The sequence below is a fragment of the Ovis aries genome, chromosome 8 (assembly GCF_016772045.2).
Source record: "Ovis aries strain OAR_USU_Benz2616 breed Rambouillet chromosome 8, ARS-UI_Ramb_v3.0, whole genome shotgun sequence".
NCBI lineage: Eukaryota > Metazoa > Chordata > Mammalia > Artiodactyla > Bovidae > Ovis > Ovis aries.
The window spans coordinates 62177419-62193875 of NC_056061.1; the positions used below are offsets into that span (position 1 = coordinate 62177419).

The following is a 16457-nucleotide window of genomic DNA, read 5'->3' on the forward strand; positions in this document are numbered from 1 at the left end:
CTACATGGGCTCCTCCTGCACGTGCGTTTTTCATTTGTTGTCAGTACAGTCCACCCAGGAGCTCAAGCTAAACTAATGCCATCCCTGCTCCTTTCCTTATTCCCACCTCTCCACTCCAAGACATATCAAATCAGTCACTAAGTCCCATCCCTTTTACCCCCTAAATACTTCTCCACTCGGTCTCTTCTCCTCAATCCAAACACCACTGCCCTAGTTCAAGCCCTCATTAGCTTTTCTCTGGACAATCGCTGCAGTTTCCTAAATGATGTGTCTGTTTTGAGTTCTGTGCCCTCAGAGCCATCCTTCTCAACACAGCTGCCGGAGGCTGATCTAAAATGCAATCTGATTACATCAATTTCAGTGTAAAACCTTTCTCTGCTTATAGGATTGCCTACAGGAAAAAGTTCAAGCTCACTAACCAGGCAGCCGAGGTCCTCTGGGGCTAGCTCTTGCCTCTATCTGCAGCGTTGCTTCTCTCCACAGTCACAACTTTGTGCCCCAGGACCACCAGCGTGCTCACAAACTCCCCGTGTAAATAATGCTCCAAAGTCACTCAGGTGATTGTTCGCTGGCCTCAGATACTCACCGTGTAGAACCCTCCACTGGCTGAGTGTCCCTGTAACAGGGCATCTGGCTTTCCCTGAGACTGACTGATATGAGAAAGAGAAAAGTCAACATGGAAGCCTCGGTCTTTTACACACTCATCTCCGGAGTGAAGCCATCACCTCTGCTGCCTCCTGTCAGTCTCGGCCACTCAGACCAACTCTGCTAGAGCGTGGGAGGGGCTCACAGGGCCTAAAGATGCGGAAGCCAGCAATCTATGGGGACTCTCTCAGAGGCTGGTTACCACAATGTGCTTTTATAGACAGGTGTGTATGATATGGAGAAGGCAATGGCACCCCACTCCAGTGTTCTTGCCTGGAGAATCCCGGGGACGGGGGAGCCTGGTAGGCTGCCATCTATGGGGTCGCACAGAGTCAGACACGACTGAAGCGACTTAGCAGCAGCAGTATGATATCCTAAGTTTATTTTTTTTGAAGGAGGGCTTATGTATGCATCCATATAAGCACAAAAAAACCTGAAATGTTCATGTCAAACTCTTTAACAGTAGCCAGCTCTCTGTAGTGGGGCTGGGGGTGGGAAATATTGAAGACAGCAAGTTCTCTTATTTATAAATTCTGTTTTCCTCTTACATAGTATAATGAGCATGCCTTATTTTTGCAATTAAAATAATGATATAGGACCTTATTTCCTTCTCCAGGAAGCCTTCTCTGATGCACTTCTCAGGCTGATGTTGCTGCCCTCCTTGGCACTCCCCTGTTTCTGGCACAAGCCCCCACTGTTGTATAAGTGTCATTGTGTTACCTTATCTCTTCCTGTGAATCCCTTAAGGACTAAGAATCCTCTGTGGCTAAGAGATGGCCTGGTACAAAACACTAGCTGGATATATTCACCAAATAAATGAACTAAAGGATTTATCTAATGCTGTAAAAATTTATTGTGTGGCTCCAAAGAAAATGGACCCTAGATACCAGTAGGTCAAATAAGTTTTTTGACCTTCAGATTGACATTCATGTTCAATTAACCTTGCTAAAAATGGTATTCTTATTCCCACCCCCCACCCCCCCATTTTTCTTCAGGAGATTTCTCATTTTTTCTTTTAGGAGCTTATCTAGTAACTGGTGTGGGAGATGATATTAACTTTTTAAAAAATGAAAGCCCTAATGGAAAAGAATTATCTGCAGTAAAGTGGAGAAAATGTACTCTTCCATGCCAATGCAGATTTCAAATTAAGCTAAATATTCTTGCCTAAATGAGAAGAGTAAGATAGCTGAATCAGCCTCAAATCTTTTACTTAATGTTAGCATCACAAATGGAAGCAATTATAATTGCTGGCAGAAATGAATCATTCTAAAACTAGGTCTGTGCAGACAATTCTTTATATTCACTTAATATGGCTTAAAACCACCATTCTTTGATTGGAACAACCCCCAGAAGTAGAACAGTGGTATTTGCTGATGCTGTCTTTAAAAAATTAATTTTCAAAGTTTTTATGAGTGTACTTTAAATATAGGCTTATACCACATACACAATTTCAACTGTTGCTTCAAACCTCATTTTTTAAAGAAATAACATCAACAGTTGAAGAACAGAGTCCCTGAAATAGCCAATGGTGTGTAACCATAGATTGTAGCTACAAAAAAAAAAAAAAAAAAAAACACAAAAACCCACCCAGAAACCCAGGAATTCCCCAGGGAACCGGAAGCACGCCTGTAAGTATAATACTATCCAGTGTTGTTCCTGGAAAGTTGGCACAGGGTCCATTCTGAAAACATTTTTTTGAATACTCACCTGTGGCAGGGGGGAGGGAGGGGGCCATACTAGACCCTGGGCATCCCAGCTAGAGACAGGTCTCTCTCCCACCCACGTGAGCTCCCAGCACACACAAAGCTGGCTAAGATGAAAGATCGCTATGATCGTACCTATCCCCGACGTAAACTGTTCTTTTCTTTCTGGCCCCAGTAATTAATAATCGCCGCTTCAACATCTGGACTGGAAATGATGCGGTGGAAGTGTGGAGGACAAAAAAAGAATTGCTGGGGAAATGTATCGTGTGTATTAGGTCATTGCCGTAGTTAGAAGATTGGGATTCTGGTGGGTAACAGAAGTGAAGGAAACGGAGAGGTAGGGCGCCGCGATCTCCAGCCCTCTTCCTTGCTCCCAAGCCCTGGTCAAGCCTGTCGTGTTTAAGTAGCACGAAAACTAAACTGTGCTCACTCTTAGCGGTGACCTCGGCTGGGCGAACCCCTCCGATGCTGAATTTACTGGTCCGGACGTTACTTTGCAGAAAACAAAATTCAGATTAATGGAACACACAAGTCTTGCACCTGCAGAAATTAAGAATTTCATTATTTTTACTCTGAGTCAAATAAGAAGTAAACAGTCCACCAGTGCTGTGGCAGGCGGACATTTCCTGGGCCAGGGAGCCAGGAGGTAGGGGTTGTCCTGCTTCCCAAAGCGGCCGGCTGTCGGTTGCGCGGATCCAGAGAAAGCTGTATCAAGTCTCATCCCGGGTTCCCGCCCCTGGGACTGTGCCCTCGCCAGCCTCCACGCCCGCACCCCCCAGAGCCTCCAGTCGCTCCCGGCTCACCGCTGGGAACCAGCGCCCCGGAGATCCTCCGAAACCATTAGACGCTACTTGGACTCAGAGTCTGCTTTTGGCTTATCTTTGCCTCGCTTGCAATAGATGTCCATGCCCCCCGTACCCAGGCTTTGCAACCCCGCGAGGCCACGGCACCCCCGGAACATCCCTGCGCTCCTAGCCGCGAGCGTAACCCCGGGTCCCTCCGTGGAAGGCGCGGGACTGGAGAGCGCGTCGCCGGAGACTAGAAGGGACCGGTTCGCGCCCTAAGTGAAGCACGCCCCGGTGGCGTCCTTGGGGGGGCTCTGGGTTCCTTCAAAGTTGGGGCGTTGGCACCCGAGCATCCGGGAGCCCCGCAACCCGCGGGCACCGAAGTTTCTCTCTTCCCTGGCCGGCAACTGAACAGGGTCCCGCGGCTGCGCCGGGAGAAACTGTGGGTGGAAAAGCCGCTGCATCTGGCGGGGAAGGGGGCTGAGGGCGCTGTCACTTGTTGAGGCTAATAAACGCGGTGCGACCCCGGAACGCTGTTGTTTCTAAAATCTTTAGCTGTGCCGGCTATCCCCCAGCCCGGATCCGGGAAGGAGGGACGAGCGCGAGCGGCTGGCAATGCAGAAGAGGGGCCCGCGCCCGGACAGCCGACCCGGGTGGGTGCTGGGGCTCCCGAGGGGAGCAGGTCCGGTCCCCCTCGCGGCAGCTGCCGAGGTTTCCAGCCGCAGAGCGTCCTCCCTGCCGGCGAAACCGCGTGGGACACAACCCACCGCCGCCCGTCACCTACTTGCAAGTCGCTGTCGCTAGGATTCCCGCCACTCCTCTCAGACCAGCCCCCCACCTCTGCCGCTTTTCGGAGTCCCCCGCCCCCGTTCCTGCCTCCCCGGAGCTGCGGGGCAGTCGGACGCGGAACCGCCGAGCCGCGAGGACGCCTGCCTGGAGCTGCCTTCTCTCCGCAGCCAAGCCGGCGCCCCCTGCCCTTCGCCGCGGTGCTGGGCTGGCGCCCCTGCCGCCCTCGCTCCGCTCATCCCGGCCTCCTTCCGCGCTCTCCTCCCGCCGGTCCCGGAGCTTCGCCACCGCCGGGTGCGGCGGGGCAGGCGCGATGCGGCAGCTGTGCCGCCGGGGCCGCGTGCTGGGCATCGCGGTGGCCATCGCGCACGGGGTCTTCTCCGGCTCCCTCAACATCCTGCTTAAGTTCCTCATCAGCCGCTACCAGTTCTCCTTCTTGACCCTGGTGCAGTGCCTGACCAGCTCCACCGCGGCGCTGAGCCTGGAGCTGCTGCGGCGCCTGGGGTTCATCGCGGTGCCCCCCTTCGGCCTGAACCTGGCTCGCTCCTTCGCGGGGGTCGCCGTGCTCTCCACGCTGCAGTCCAGCCTCACGCTTTGGTCCCTGCGCGGCCTCAGCCTACCCATGTACGTGGTCTTCAAGCGTTGCCTGCCCCTGGTCACCATGCTCATCGGCGTCCTGGTGCTCAAGAACGGAGCGCCCTCGCCGGGGGTGCTCGCGGCCGTGCTCATCACCACCTGCGGCGCAGCTCTGGCAGGTGAGCTGGACCCGCGCGGACCCCCGGCCCACCCCGGCCCACCAGCCAGTGACCTCGGGGATCACTCAGTGCAAAGCCCTCACTTCCAGATGGGGAGACTGAGGCAGGGAGCTTTGAACGCGGTGGCTCCGCTAGCAGATGGGACCCCTGAGACCCAGCCGAGTCTTCCTCTGCGCTCCGGCCTCCTCCTTTAGAGTCCCCACTCCCACTACTAGTCCGGGTTTCCGACCCCCGCCCCTGTCTCGCTCCGTAACGCCCTTCCCTCCTAGCCCTCCTCCTTCCGTCTTCCCCCTTTATTTCTTCCTTCCTCCGGGAGGGGGTGGGCGAGCCGCCCTAGCCTGGGAGCTATAGCCCCCAGACCGAGACGGAAGGAGGGGGCCGAGAACTTCTCTGGGTCACGCGGGGCCGGAGTGGGCAGGGACGATGCGAGCTAAGCTTAAGCCCCGAGGCTAGCTTGGGATCTCCGGCGCCACGCGGGGGGCTGCAGACGCTGGGCAAAGGTGGGCGGATTGAGACTCTGGCAGGTTGGGCGTGGAGGACTGAGCGAGGTGGGCGCCAGCGGAGCGGGCAACCTTCTTTCGAGGGTCTCCCCATGCCCAGCCTGCCCGGGGAATAGCCACGAGCCGGGACCCCCCCTCTCTCTTCTGTGCCCCACGGAGGCGGCAGTCGTACCACGTGCCCAGGCGACACCCATGCCAGCTCGGGGAAGCCACAGAGCCTACCCCGAGGGTATCGGTGCTGTCCGGAGCCTCTGTCTTGGAGAGAGGTAGACGGGACGCCCCCCGAGGATAAGAAAGGGAGGGCGTGCCTCTCCTGCCTCGAACTGGGCAATTGACTGTACTTGGCTTTTCCTTTCGATACGCGTGGGTAGAGCTAGGGCGCACACCCTACTTTCCAACCTACGCCGTTGCCCCCAGTGGATACCAGCTCCCGCCAACCCAGTGTCTTCTCTGTTTCCTTCCTGCCCTACGTTCCTCGGACCTCTCTCGATGCGCTCCAGGAGCCGGTGACCTGACCGGCGACCCCATCGGGTACGTCACCGGCGTGCTGGCGGTGCTGGTGCACGCCGCCTATTTGGTGCTCATCCAGAAGGCGAGCGCAGACACGGAGCACGGGCCGCTCACCGCGCAGTACGTCATTGCCGTGTCCGCCACCCCGCTGCTTGTCGTCTTATCCTTCGCCAGCACCGACTCGATCCACGCCTGGACCTTCCCCGGCTGGAAGGACCCGGCCATGGTGACCATCTTCGTGGCGTGCATCCTGATCGGCTGTGCCATGAACTTCACCACGCTGCACTGCACCTACATCAACTCGGCGGTGACCACCAGCTTTGTGGGGGTGGTGAAGAGCATCGCTACCATCACTGTGGGTATGGTGGCCTTCAGCGATGTGGAGCCCACCTCTCTATTCATTGCTGGCGTCGTGGTGAACACCCTGGGCTCCATCATTTACTGTGCGGCCAAATTTTTGGAAACTAGAAAGCAGAGCAACTACGAGGACCTGGAAACGCAGCCGGGGGTAGAGGAGGCGCAGCCAAGTGGAGATCAGCTGCCGTTTGTCATGGAGGAGCTGCCCGCAGAGGGTGGAAATGGCGGGTCAGAAGGTGGGAAGGCAGCAGGTGGCTCCACTCAACCGGGTGGGCAAGAGGCTAGGGGCAGCCCCAGAGGGGTCTCGCTGATGGCTAGGAGCTCGCAGATCTCAGACAGCCCTGAAGAAGTGGGCAGGAGTTCATTAAAGGATGCTTACCTCGAAGTGTGGAGGTTAGTTAGGGGAGCCAAGTATGTAAAGAAGGATTATTTGATAGAAAATGAGGAGTTACCCAGTCCTTGAAAAGGAAATGCACGTATGTATATATGTACATACACTTATTTTGTATGTGAAAGATGACATATTTTAATGAGGAGCCGCCCAGTTTCGTGCTTGGAGTGGGGAATGGGAGCAAAGAAAGAAGCTGAAATATTTGACTGCAACACAATTAGTACCCGTGTGAATTATTTAGCCTGAGAATACCAAAGGCATCACAGAGGCAAAAGAATGTGAAGGTGACTAGCAAACTAAGGCAGGGTTTCAGCTGCAGATTCTTAGCACATTTTTGGTCATTATGACCACAACCAAATATCTGCATGTATGGAGAGTCCTTCAACCACCCCCTCCAAAGATGGAGCATAGAGATGATGGCAGCACTTAATTTAGTTCAAAGATTACATGCAGGGGCACCTTTTTGACAATAGTTTGAACTATAGTTTTTATGGCCACTTTGGAAGAATATACTATTGAAATAACATATTTAAATACACTGAATTAATGTTTACTGTTTAAAGTCACCTGAAATATGTTTACTCTAATTTTCCTCTGTTTTAAAATATATATAAGCGCTCTACTCTTCTATTGGTAGAAAATGTTACAACTATTTTGAAACTGAATTCTTAGCTTTAATCATGAAGTTTAAAGTTGGCTTTTAGTAATTAAACATATTTGAAAGGTTGTTTTAGTTCATTGCTTTGTAATATTTGTTATTGAACGCCATAACCTTTTTAAAAAACAGTTTTACTGTGTCCAGTATTCTTTCAAGCAAATGCAATGGCTGATGTATAATTCAGTGTTAACTGAAACCCAAACAGAAATGAGACCGTTCAGTTAAGCTAGGCCTTTCAAGTCGCGCTGCACATCCTAAACCGTGTTACAAAAAGAGCAACTGCTATATTCACTTTATGATATTTTTCTATCTTAAATTTGTCAAAATAAAGTATGAGTCTCTGCTAAAAGGTATATTGTTAGAAATTTGTCTTCAACACATCTGTGTTCTGTTGTTGCTGTGTGGCTTGCGTTTGCCCCCTATGAGTGGTGTTTAGTATCTGGGGTGCAGGGCTCACCCCCCATCAGGAATTTCCTAAATTAGCATGGCAGTTTGGTTTCAAACAACAACGTTAAAAACACTCTCATTTTCCAGTCAAGGAAAAGTAAAGTAAAATAAAGTCCTGCCTCATGCTGCCTTGTGAGAGCCATCCACAACTGACTTCAGTTAAGATGGAGTTTGAAATGTAATAAAAGCGGGAAGCCAGGGGAAGTCTTCCTGTCAGCCACCTCCCAGAGTGTACTTGGAAGGTGAAGACAGTCATCATTTGCCAGCATGTTTCTGAGACTTTATTTTTCTTCATTTTCCAAAGATCAAAACCAAGCAAAAAGCAGAGGCATCAGTTTTTCTCTACAAGCTGGTAAGTGTCATTGTGATGGTTTGTGATTGGTTCTGGCTTGCTTGTTTTCATCAGCAATTGATGTTTCCATAGGTACCTCTAGAAGCCATTGAAGTGGTAGGAGCTGTCATATGGCTGCAGTTAGAAATGGTTGACTAGAGTTATAATGACTTCTTTCAAAATAAGCATTAAACGTAATGCCAGCATGCCAGAAGGCAACATTCTGTAGCTACTCTATGAAGCTGAGAATTTGTGAAAAGCAGCAATCTGAACAAGGTATATATTTTTTAAGTCCACTGTCAGACAAATCAATAAAATGATTGTTTTTTGCTGAAAAAATTCCCTTTTGGTTAAAACTGTGGGTTTGCATTTATTACAAAAAGATTAACTCTTTCCTGCCAATAGACTTGTAGAAACATTTGTAGAGACACTCCAACCAATCCAATGGAAGCATTTCCTTTACTTGGATGGATGAACTCCATTCATTCAAGGATGGTCATGGGACCTGTCAGACCCAAGGAGGTGCAAAGGTACTTTTGGTAAGACTTAAGTTTCCTAATTTTCTTTTCTGGGCTTGCCTGGTGGCTCAGCAGTAAAGAATCTGCCTGCCAGTCCAGGAGATGCGAGTTTGATCCCTAGGTTGGGAAGATCCCCTGGAGAAGGAAATGACAACACACTCCAGCATTTTTGCCTGGGAAATCCCATGACTAGAGGAGACTGGTGGGCTACAGTCCATGGGGTCATAAAGAGTCAGATGCAACTGAGTGACTAAACAACAACATCATTTATCCTTTCACTGGACTTGAACCTAGGAGGATAGGGTGGGGGTGGGGCAGACATACCGTTGTCATCTTACCACCAGAAAAAGATACAACAGGAAAAAATCAACACAGAGAGGCGGACCAGGGTGGTAGAGAGAGAGAGAGAAACTGAGTCCTGAGTCCTGATTTCACAGGGCCCTGGCATTCGGATGGCTTTCCTGTAAGTTAGTACTAGACCTCAGATTGTCAGATATAAAACAAGGTCTGTTTTTTAAATTGTTTTTATTTGCTTTAGTCATTGAGATTTCTGCCACTTTCAATAACAAAGAATCCCAAGTGACACAAATATAAATGCCTGGTTTTTAGCAACAAGGTGGGGTAAAAGGACCAAAAGAGGTTTTTGTTTGTTTGTTTTTTGCTTGTTTTGTTTGTTTTTCATTTTTCACCAACACAAGCTTTTACCCCTACCCTTGCCTAGGGATTAGATATGCCACTCTGGTCTCAAAAATTACCATCTACTCTGTATCACCATGGTCTTAAACAACCCATGGTTTTACCTATCATCCTTGTCTTCAGTTTACAATTCAATGAATCCTACATTCATGCTTCTCAAATTCACTGGATGTTGGAGCAATGTTTTGTATTGCACACTATTATAAATAATGTCTGAGGTTTATTATTATAGTCCTTGCTAGGTGCTAGGTGCAGTTCTCAGGGTTTTACATGGGCTAATTCATGTAATTCTTATAATATTTCTACATGTTGGCATTAATATTATCCTAATAATACAAGGAGTAAACTGAGGTGTAGAGGGCTAAGGAAGTTTCCCTGACCTCTTAGCTGGTAACCTGTAGATGTGGGAGCTGATTTGAACCCAGGCAGTCTGACTCCAGTGCCCATCTGTCTCACCATTATCCTATCCTGCCTCTTGGTGAGATACATTCAACCTGACATCATAAAGCTGGAGAATGTGGGAGTGCTGGTGGGTAGTTCCAGTGCTTGTTCATTACAACTCAGTTAGGACCATAATCTGCTGTCCTCAGAAAGAAAAAGGATACAACCTATATGTGTGTGTTTATGAACAGATTCCTGTTTGTGAGCACTAAGGGACCCAGATAGCAGTTGAGGTACCAAGAAAACAGAATCAAGAAAGGGGTTCTATTGCTATTATAACCAAGTCCCCAAGATCTCCAGACTTTCCAGTCCATCACTCGTTTAATATTCAAACAAGTCAACTTAATCCTTCACCTTAAATAACCCTGAGAGGTACAGACCTTCAGACTAGTGTTTCTGAGGATTCACTGAGCATGCTCAGTGTTGCTGATTACTTGCTGTTCCCTGCTGCTGTGTTGATCATTTTGAAAACAGACTTTATTGAAATATAATTTATGTACCATAAAATTTGCTCATTTTAAGTGCACTATAGTCATTAGCATGTTTATAGAACGGTACAACCATTACCACTGTCTAATTCCAGAACATTTTCATTGTCCCAAAAAGAAATCCTGTACCTGATAGAAGTCACTATCCATATTCCCTTAATCTCCCCAGCCCCCGGCATCACTAACCAACTTTCAGCCTCTGTGGGTTTGCTTCTTGTGATTAAATGCTTTCTGCTGTCTTGAAATTGCTCTTTCAAGCTGTTCTTCCTAACCTGTTCCTGTGCTCCATTTTTTTTTGACACCAGGTACTGCTATTAATAATAAAAAGTTAATGTTGGGATACAGTTGATACGATTTACTGAATGCTTACAACTACCTATCCTAAGGACATTTCAGTGCAGGAAAGGAAAACTTAAAAGTCAGTATTGGAAGTCTCTGCTCTTGGGGTCTGAGTGGTCCTCTGTCATCTGGGCCCTGCCTGCTGCTCTGTGGGGCCCACTCCTGACCAGGACAGTGCCTTCCCCACAGTCACACTTATCCTAGGCGTAAGCCCCCAAGATGCTTATTTTCCTATAATTTTTCTGAAGAAGTACCTGGGAAGAGCTGTGACACTAAAACAAAAGAGAAATCATTTGACAATATAATTCTTCTCTTCCAAGAATGTGGAAAAACCATAGTTATCAAAAAATATCATCCCTGGGACTTTCCTGGTAGTCCAGTGGTTAAGACTCTACTTCCACTGCAGGAGACAGAGGTTCCATCCTTGGTAACAGGGAAGATCCTACATGCCATGCAGTGTGGCCAAAAAAATAAACAGGCTTTAAAAATTTTTTACACAACACACACACATGCACACATATAGGCAGGGCCCAGATGACAGAGGACCACTCAGACCCCAAGAGCAGAGACTTCCAATACTGACTTTTTAGATAGACTGAGAAAGTTATTCTGGAAAAGTTTGTAACTAATGGAAAGTTGGCTATCTGCCCACCTGTTGGCTCCCAGCCCCTCCCACATTCTTCCTTGCGCACAGAACTCTAAACTTGTTCAAGTACAAGCAGCAATGTGCTCAGGGAAGGTGGGTCAACCCCCTGTTGGATTAATCATCATTTTTCTAAGGCCTTCATGGAGGACTCATAGCTCTTTGCCAATGATTGGCTTAGCAGAGGGCCTGTGATGCAGCTAGAGTAGGAGATGAATGAGTAAATTTGCTAGGAAAGGGGTTCTGGGCCAGTTCTCTATGATAAGAAGATGCTCTTAACCCTTTATCCTGCCTTTGTATGCAGTTGGTAGGGATGTGATTTCTGAAGCTATGGCAGTTATTTTGCAGCCTCAAGTGGACAACCCTAAGTGTGAACAGTGATATGTTCAGGGCAAACAAGAAAATGAGGGAAATAGCCTATTTCTTGGTGCCTTCATTATACTGCTCATTTAGCCGCACTGGAACTGCCTACTTCAGGCATCTTGTCACAGGAGAGGATAAATTCCTATTCTAAAGTCACTTGTAGCTGGGCGTTCTTTTTCTGTTAGCCAAATCTTCCCAACTGATATTAAATTTAAATTTGATAGTTAATTTTGCATCAAAAAGAAAATACAGTTGAAAAACAAAATGTTTTTTCACTGCAACATCAATTTTAATCCATCCACCCATAATTTATTCCTTGATTCAACAAACACTTAATAAGTAAATATTATATACCAACTTCTGAACAGTTTATTTCCTTTTTAAAACTATTTCTTTATAGTCACTGTAATTGGTGATTTCTTTATACGTGAAGGATTACTTCCAAAAGGGCTAATTTGAGGATGAAGACTAGCCAAACATTCTTTGAAAGGGCAATAAAAACTCTAAGGTTTATCTTCTAAAGTTTATCTGAAAGACATAACTGGACAATGTTTCCCATAGTCACCAAGAGTTAAAAAAAAAAATGATACAGAAATGTGATGAAAAAGGGGCAAAATGTGTCAATAAAAAGTGTTTAGTGAAGGAGATCAAATTGCTCTTATACAATGAAAGGATCCTTGTATGTTTAATCACTCAGTTATGTCTATCTTTTTGCTACCCAGTGGACTGAGTAACCGGCCAGACTCCCTGTCCATGGGATTTCCAAGGCAAGAATACTGAAGTGGGTTACCATTTTCTCCTCCAGAGGATCTTTCTGACCCTGGGATTGAACCCCCATCTCCTGTGTCTCCTGCACTGCAGGTGGATTCTTTACCCGTTGAGCCATCAGAGAACTCCAACCTCATTTAAATAGGAAAAAAGCAAATTAACCCCACAGTGAAAATATGTGTGTCAGTGAGGCTGCTGGAACAGAAGTCTGTTTGTGAGCAAGCACATTAGTATCACCTCTGCAGAAAAGAAAACAGATAATAAGCAATGCACATTATTATGGGCTGAATGTTAATGTTTCCCTCCTTCACCTCGAATTCATATGTTGAAATCCTAACCCTCAAGGCATTGGTATTAGAAGATGGGGCCTTTGGAGAGATTAAGTTATGAGAGTGTGGCTCTTTTACCTGGGATTGGTGCCCTAATAAGAAGACACAGGGGAACGTGCCTCCTGTCTCTGCTCTTTGCCCGGTGAGCATAAAGAGGAGCTGGCCATGTGCAATCCAGGTATCAGGCCCTCACCAGACACTGGATCTCCCAATGCCTTCATCTCATATGTTCCCAGACTCCAGAATTGTGAGAAATAAATGTTGATTGTTTAAGCCACTCAGTCTATAGTATCCTGTTATAGCATCTTTAGAAGAGAACTGAGAAACTGAATATTCCTGTGAGTGAAGGTTTCTACCATTACAACCCCACCCCTACTTTCAGACTATTATGAGAGAGAAATGCACTTTTGTTGAGCTTTTGTATTCAGGCTCCTTTTTAGTTCAGCAGTTTAGCCAGTATTCTCACCAAAACACTGTCATCTCACTTGTCACAGTGAGAAAGAATGATTTTGAAAAACAGAGGCAGGGAATGAGGGCTTCCTCCTACTCTTTTTCTTCTACTCCTTCTCACTGTCCTCCTGACCAAAACCCCATGTGTAATGGCCCAGGACTCCAGACTTCCTATACCTGCTGCATCATTTTAATTTGCAGAACTATTGAAGGCGCAGTATGTATATAAGAGTGTGGCTGGTTTAGTCACAGAGTCATGTCTGACTCTTGGGACCCTATGGTCTGTAGCCCACCAGGCTCCTCTGTCCATGGGATTCTCCAGGCAAGAATACTGGAGTGGGTTGCCATTTCCTTCTCCAGGGGATCTTCCTGACCCAGGCATAGAACTTGGGGCTACTGTATTGCAGGCAGTCTCTTGCATTACAAGTGGATTCTTTACTGACTGAGCCACAGGGATGGCTGTATATATATATATATATATATATATATATATATATAAAAGTTACTACTATCCATTTTTCCCATTGACTTTATTAACAGTGGATAGAATTCAATGAATACAATATTCTTTGCATGTTTAGTCATGTCCAGTTCTTTGCAACACATTGGACTGTAGTCAGCCAAGACCCTCTGTCCATGGGATTTTCTAGGTAAGAGTATTGGAGAGGGTTGCCATGCCCTCCTCCAGGGGATCTTCCTGAACCAGGGATTGAACCTATGTCTTCTGAGTCTCCTGCATTGCAGGTGGATTCTTCACCACTGAGCCATCAGAGAAGCACAATATTCTTTAGTAGAACTTAAGGGAGGCCTGGCGTGCTGCAATTCATGGGGTCGCAAAGAGTTGGACACGAGTGAGCGACTGAACTGAACTGAAATAAGAATTAGTTCATGGTTTATACCAACAGAACCAATTGAATATATCAAGTGCATTCAAATGAGCAAAATCATTTTTTCCTTAGCTATCTGAGTAATGTCTGTTTGTCATTTCTTTCTCTGATTTCACTATAGAAAAGATTTTGAAACTCAAAAGCAAATGAGTAGAACCATCACTTTTCTGAAATCCGTCCTTTATGGCAAACTAATTTGATAGATCTTCGGAACTTGCCAGAAAGTAACAATGGATTAACTTCAGTGATATATTCTGAAAATAATCGATAAAATAAACGATGCAACAGAAGGAACAATTACTTATTATCAAGGGCAAGCATTTGATTTTATCTCTTCACATGCTGTAAAATGTTTGGTTCCTTTCTGCCTCTGGATCAGCCTTTTCCTGTGGTGTGATGGGAAAGAGAAAATTTGATTTTAATTATTTGATGCCATAATGCCAAAACACTTGTTGAAAAATTGAAAAACCTGATAATCTTGATGTTTTTCTATCTTGATGCAGAAGACCTAATTCAGAGAGGTCCAGACAGTGGACCAAATTTCTTGCTTTTTGCTTGGCTATTTGGCATCATGCATACCATATGCATGTATGTGTCCTTGCATCAAATGTCTCTCAATGGGTGAGAGATGCTATTGGTCTTGGACTGGCTTTCTGTATAATTATGATGAATCTAGAGTGCTAATCTATGGTGTGATTGAATAAAATAATACTAGTTATAAATCTCTGCTGTATAGCACCCCTGCCTTGGATTATTGGGAGTTAACACAGGTCATGTCTGAATTTCAAAAGTCTTGACTGTATGTGGAGTGCTTTCACACTGATTGCCCAGTTCTCTGGAGGGCTACCATTCTCTCTCATCAATAATTGCTGTGTGCAGTTACCCTTAAAGAAGCCCATTGCAAGCAGCCCAGTTCAAAAGACGAGTTTCCTGTTTTTCTTTCAAGAGGCATGTTCAATTTTCAAATGAATTGGATAGGCAAATAGGGAAAAGTTTTACATTTTGCAATTTGCCTAGTGGCTGTCTTCCAAAATCTGCAATATATTTTGTAAACATTATTACTGACTTGGTAAGCGGCCATTTCTGTAGCCGCTTACTGTCTTTGTGATGGTATAAAGGGCAATTCACTTTACCTAATACTCCTTAAGCCTTCCAGTGCACTGCTGCAATCATAGCATGGCACTACCTCTTCCATGTGATAAATGTGAATGGCTTTGTAAGTAAACACCGTCCCCTTTAATTCCATCACCATATGGAGAGATGATTGTGGAAAGGGGGCCAGTAGGCCAGACAGTTCACCGCACAAAGGCAGGTATTCCACTGTCTTATCTGCCCTCCTCTTTCCTACTGCCCAGCACCCTGCCTAGAACGCAGTCTAGCACTCAATTAATATTTGTTAACTGACTGACAAAAGAAAGCCAAGTCAGGAAAAGTTAAAGCACAACTTCAGTTTTCTCATTCATTTATAAGCTCTTTTAAGATGGCCCAATTGGTAAGCCTGATTTCCCTAAAGTGCCATTCTTGGAAAATAAAATGCTGTAAATTGAATCTGCTGGATAAGGAATTGGCTGTATAGTCTCTGCATAAAGGCAGAGGCAGGAAGGTTTGGTGCACTGTTTGGAGGTCTGCTCTGCAAGGAAGGAGCTCTTGCCCAGCACTTTTGGCACCCCGGGGCTCCATGCAGTCAGGTTTTAGGAGACTTGTTGTGGCTCAATCCAATAAAAAATGTTCATAAAGAAACTTTTTTTTTGGCTAGGATGCTTGTCTTGAAAAATAATATAGAACATTGTTAACAATTCAGCCAGGGAAGATAGAAATAGGTCACACAAAAAAATGAAGAGTGAAGTCGTCCTGGCCCTTCTTTAATCTTTTGAACAGTGTTTGAAAGAGCTCTTGGCTGATGAACAAATGTGTTCTGTACTGTGGAGTTAATATCTGTGCCAGGGTTTCTGTCATCCCTCTGGGGGTGGTGATCAATATAACTAATAAAGAGGAAATGACTAGACTGAGCCCATTGGAGGCCAGTAATCTCCCTAATGGACCGCAGAAGGAGACATCCTGAGATACCAGTCACGCTGAGTTTGGAGAAGTGTGGGTCTTAACAGAACAGTTAGTGGCTACTCAGTTAGCACTGTTATCTTAAGGAAGCCAGGTTGCATCCAAGGATAACACTAAAAAAGAGCAAGAAAATGAGCTTAGCGGGCTTTCCTGGTGCTCCAGTGGCTAAGACTCCAAGCTCCCAATGCAGGGGGCCTGGTTTGATTCTGATCCCAGAACTAGATCCCTCATACTGCAACTAAGACCCAGTGCAGCCAAATATTAATAAATAAATAAATAAGTATATATATATATATATATATATATATATTTTTTTTTTTAAGTAAGAGAGAAAATGTACCTAGTGAGTAAGGGAAGAAGGAACCATGGAAGAGAGTGAACAAGCAGAAAACAAAAAGCCTTTTTGCAAAACTGCTATTTTCTTAGAGTATTTTTAGGTTCACAGTGAAACTGAAAGCACAGAGGTTTCCCACTTATCCTCTGCTCCACACAGGCATGGCCTCTCCCATTGTCAACATCCTCCCCCACAGAGCAATACATTTGCTATAATTGATTAATCAAATTGACACATCATTATCACCCCAAGTCTATAGTTTACGTTACAGTTCA

The 16457-nt window shown here is 46.2% G+C and overlaps 1 protein-coding gene across 1 annotated transcript; it reads left to right on the forward strand.

Moving 5' to 3' along the window:
- Positions 1–4028: 4028 nt before the first annotated feature.
- On the forward strand, positions 4029–7439 carry SLC35D3 (solute carrier family 35 member D3). The gene is made up of 2 exons (XM_015097427.4): positions 4029–4674; positions 5675–7439. The coding sequence occupies exons 1-2, from the start codon at positions 4233–4235 to the stop codon at positions 6502–6504; spliced, it is 1272 nt and encodes a 423-aa protein (XP_014952913.2). The 5' UTR covers positions 4029–4232; the 3' UTR covers positions 6505–7439.
- Positions 7440–16457: the final 9018 nt, after the last annotated feature.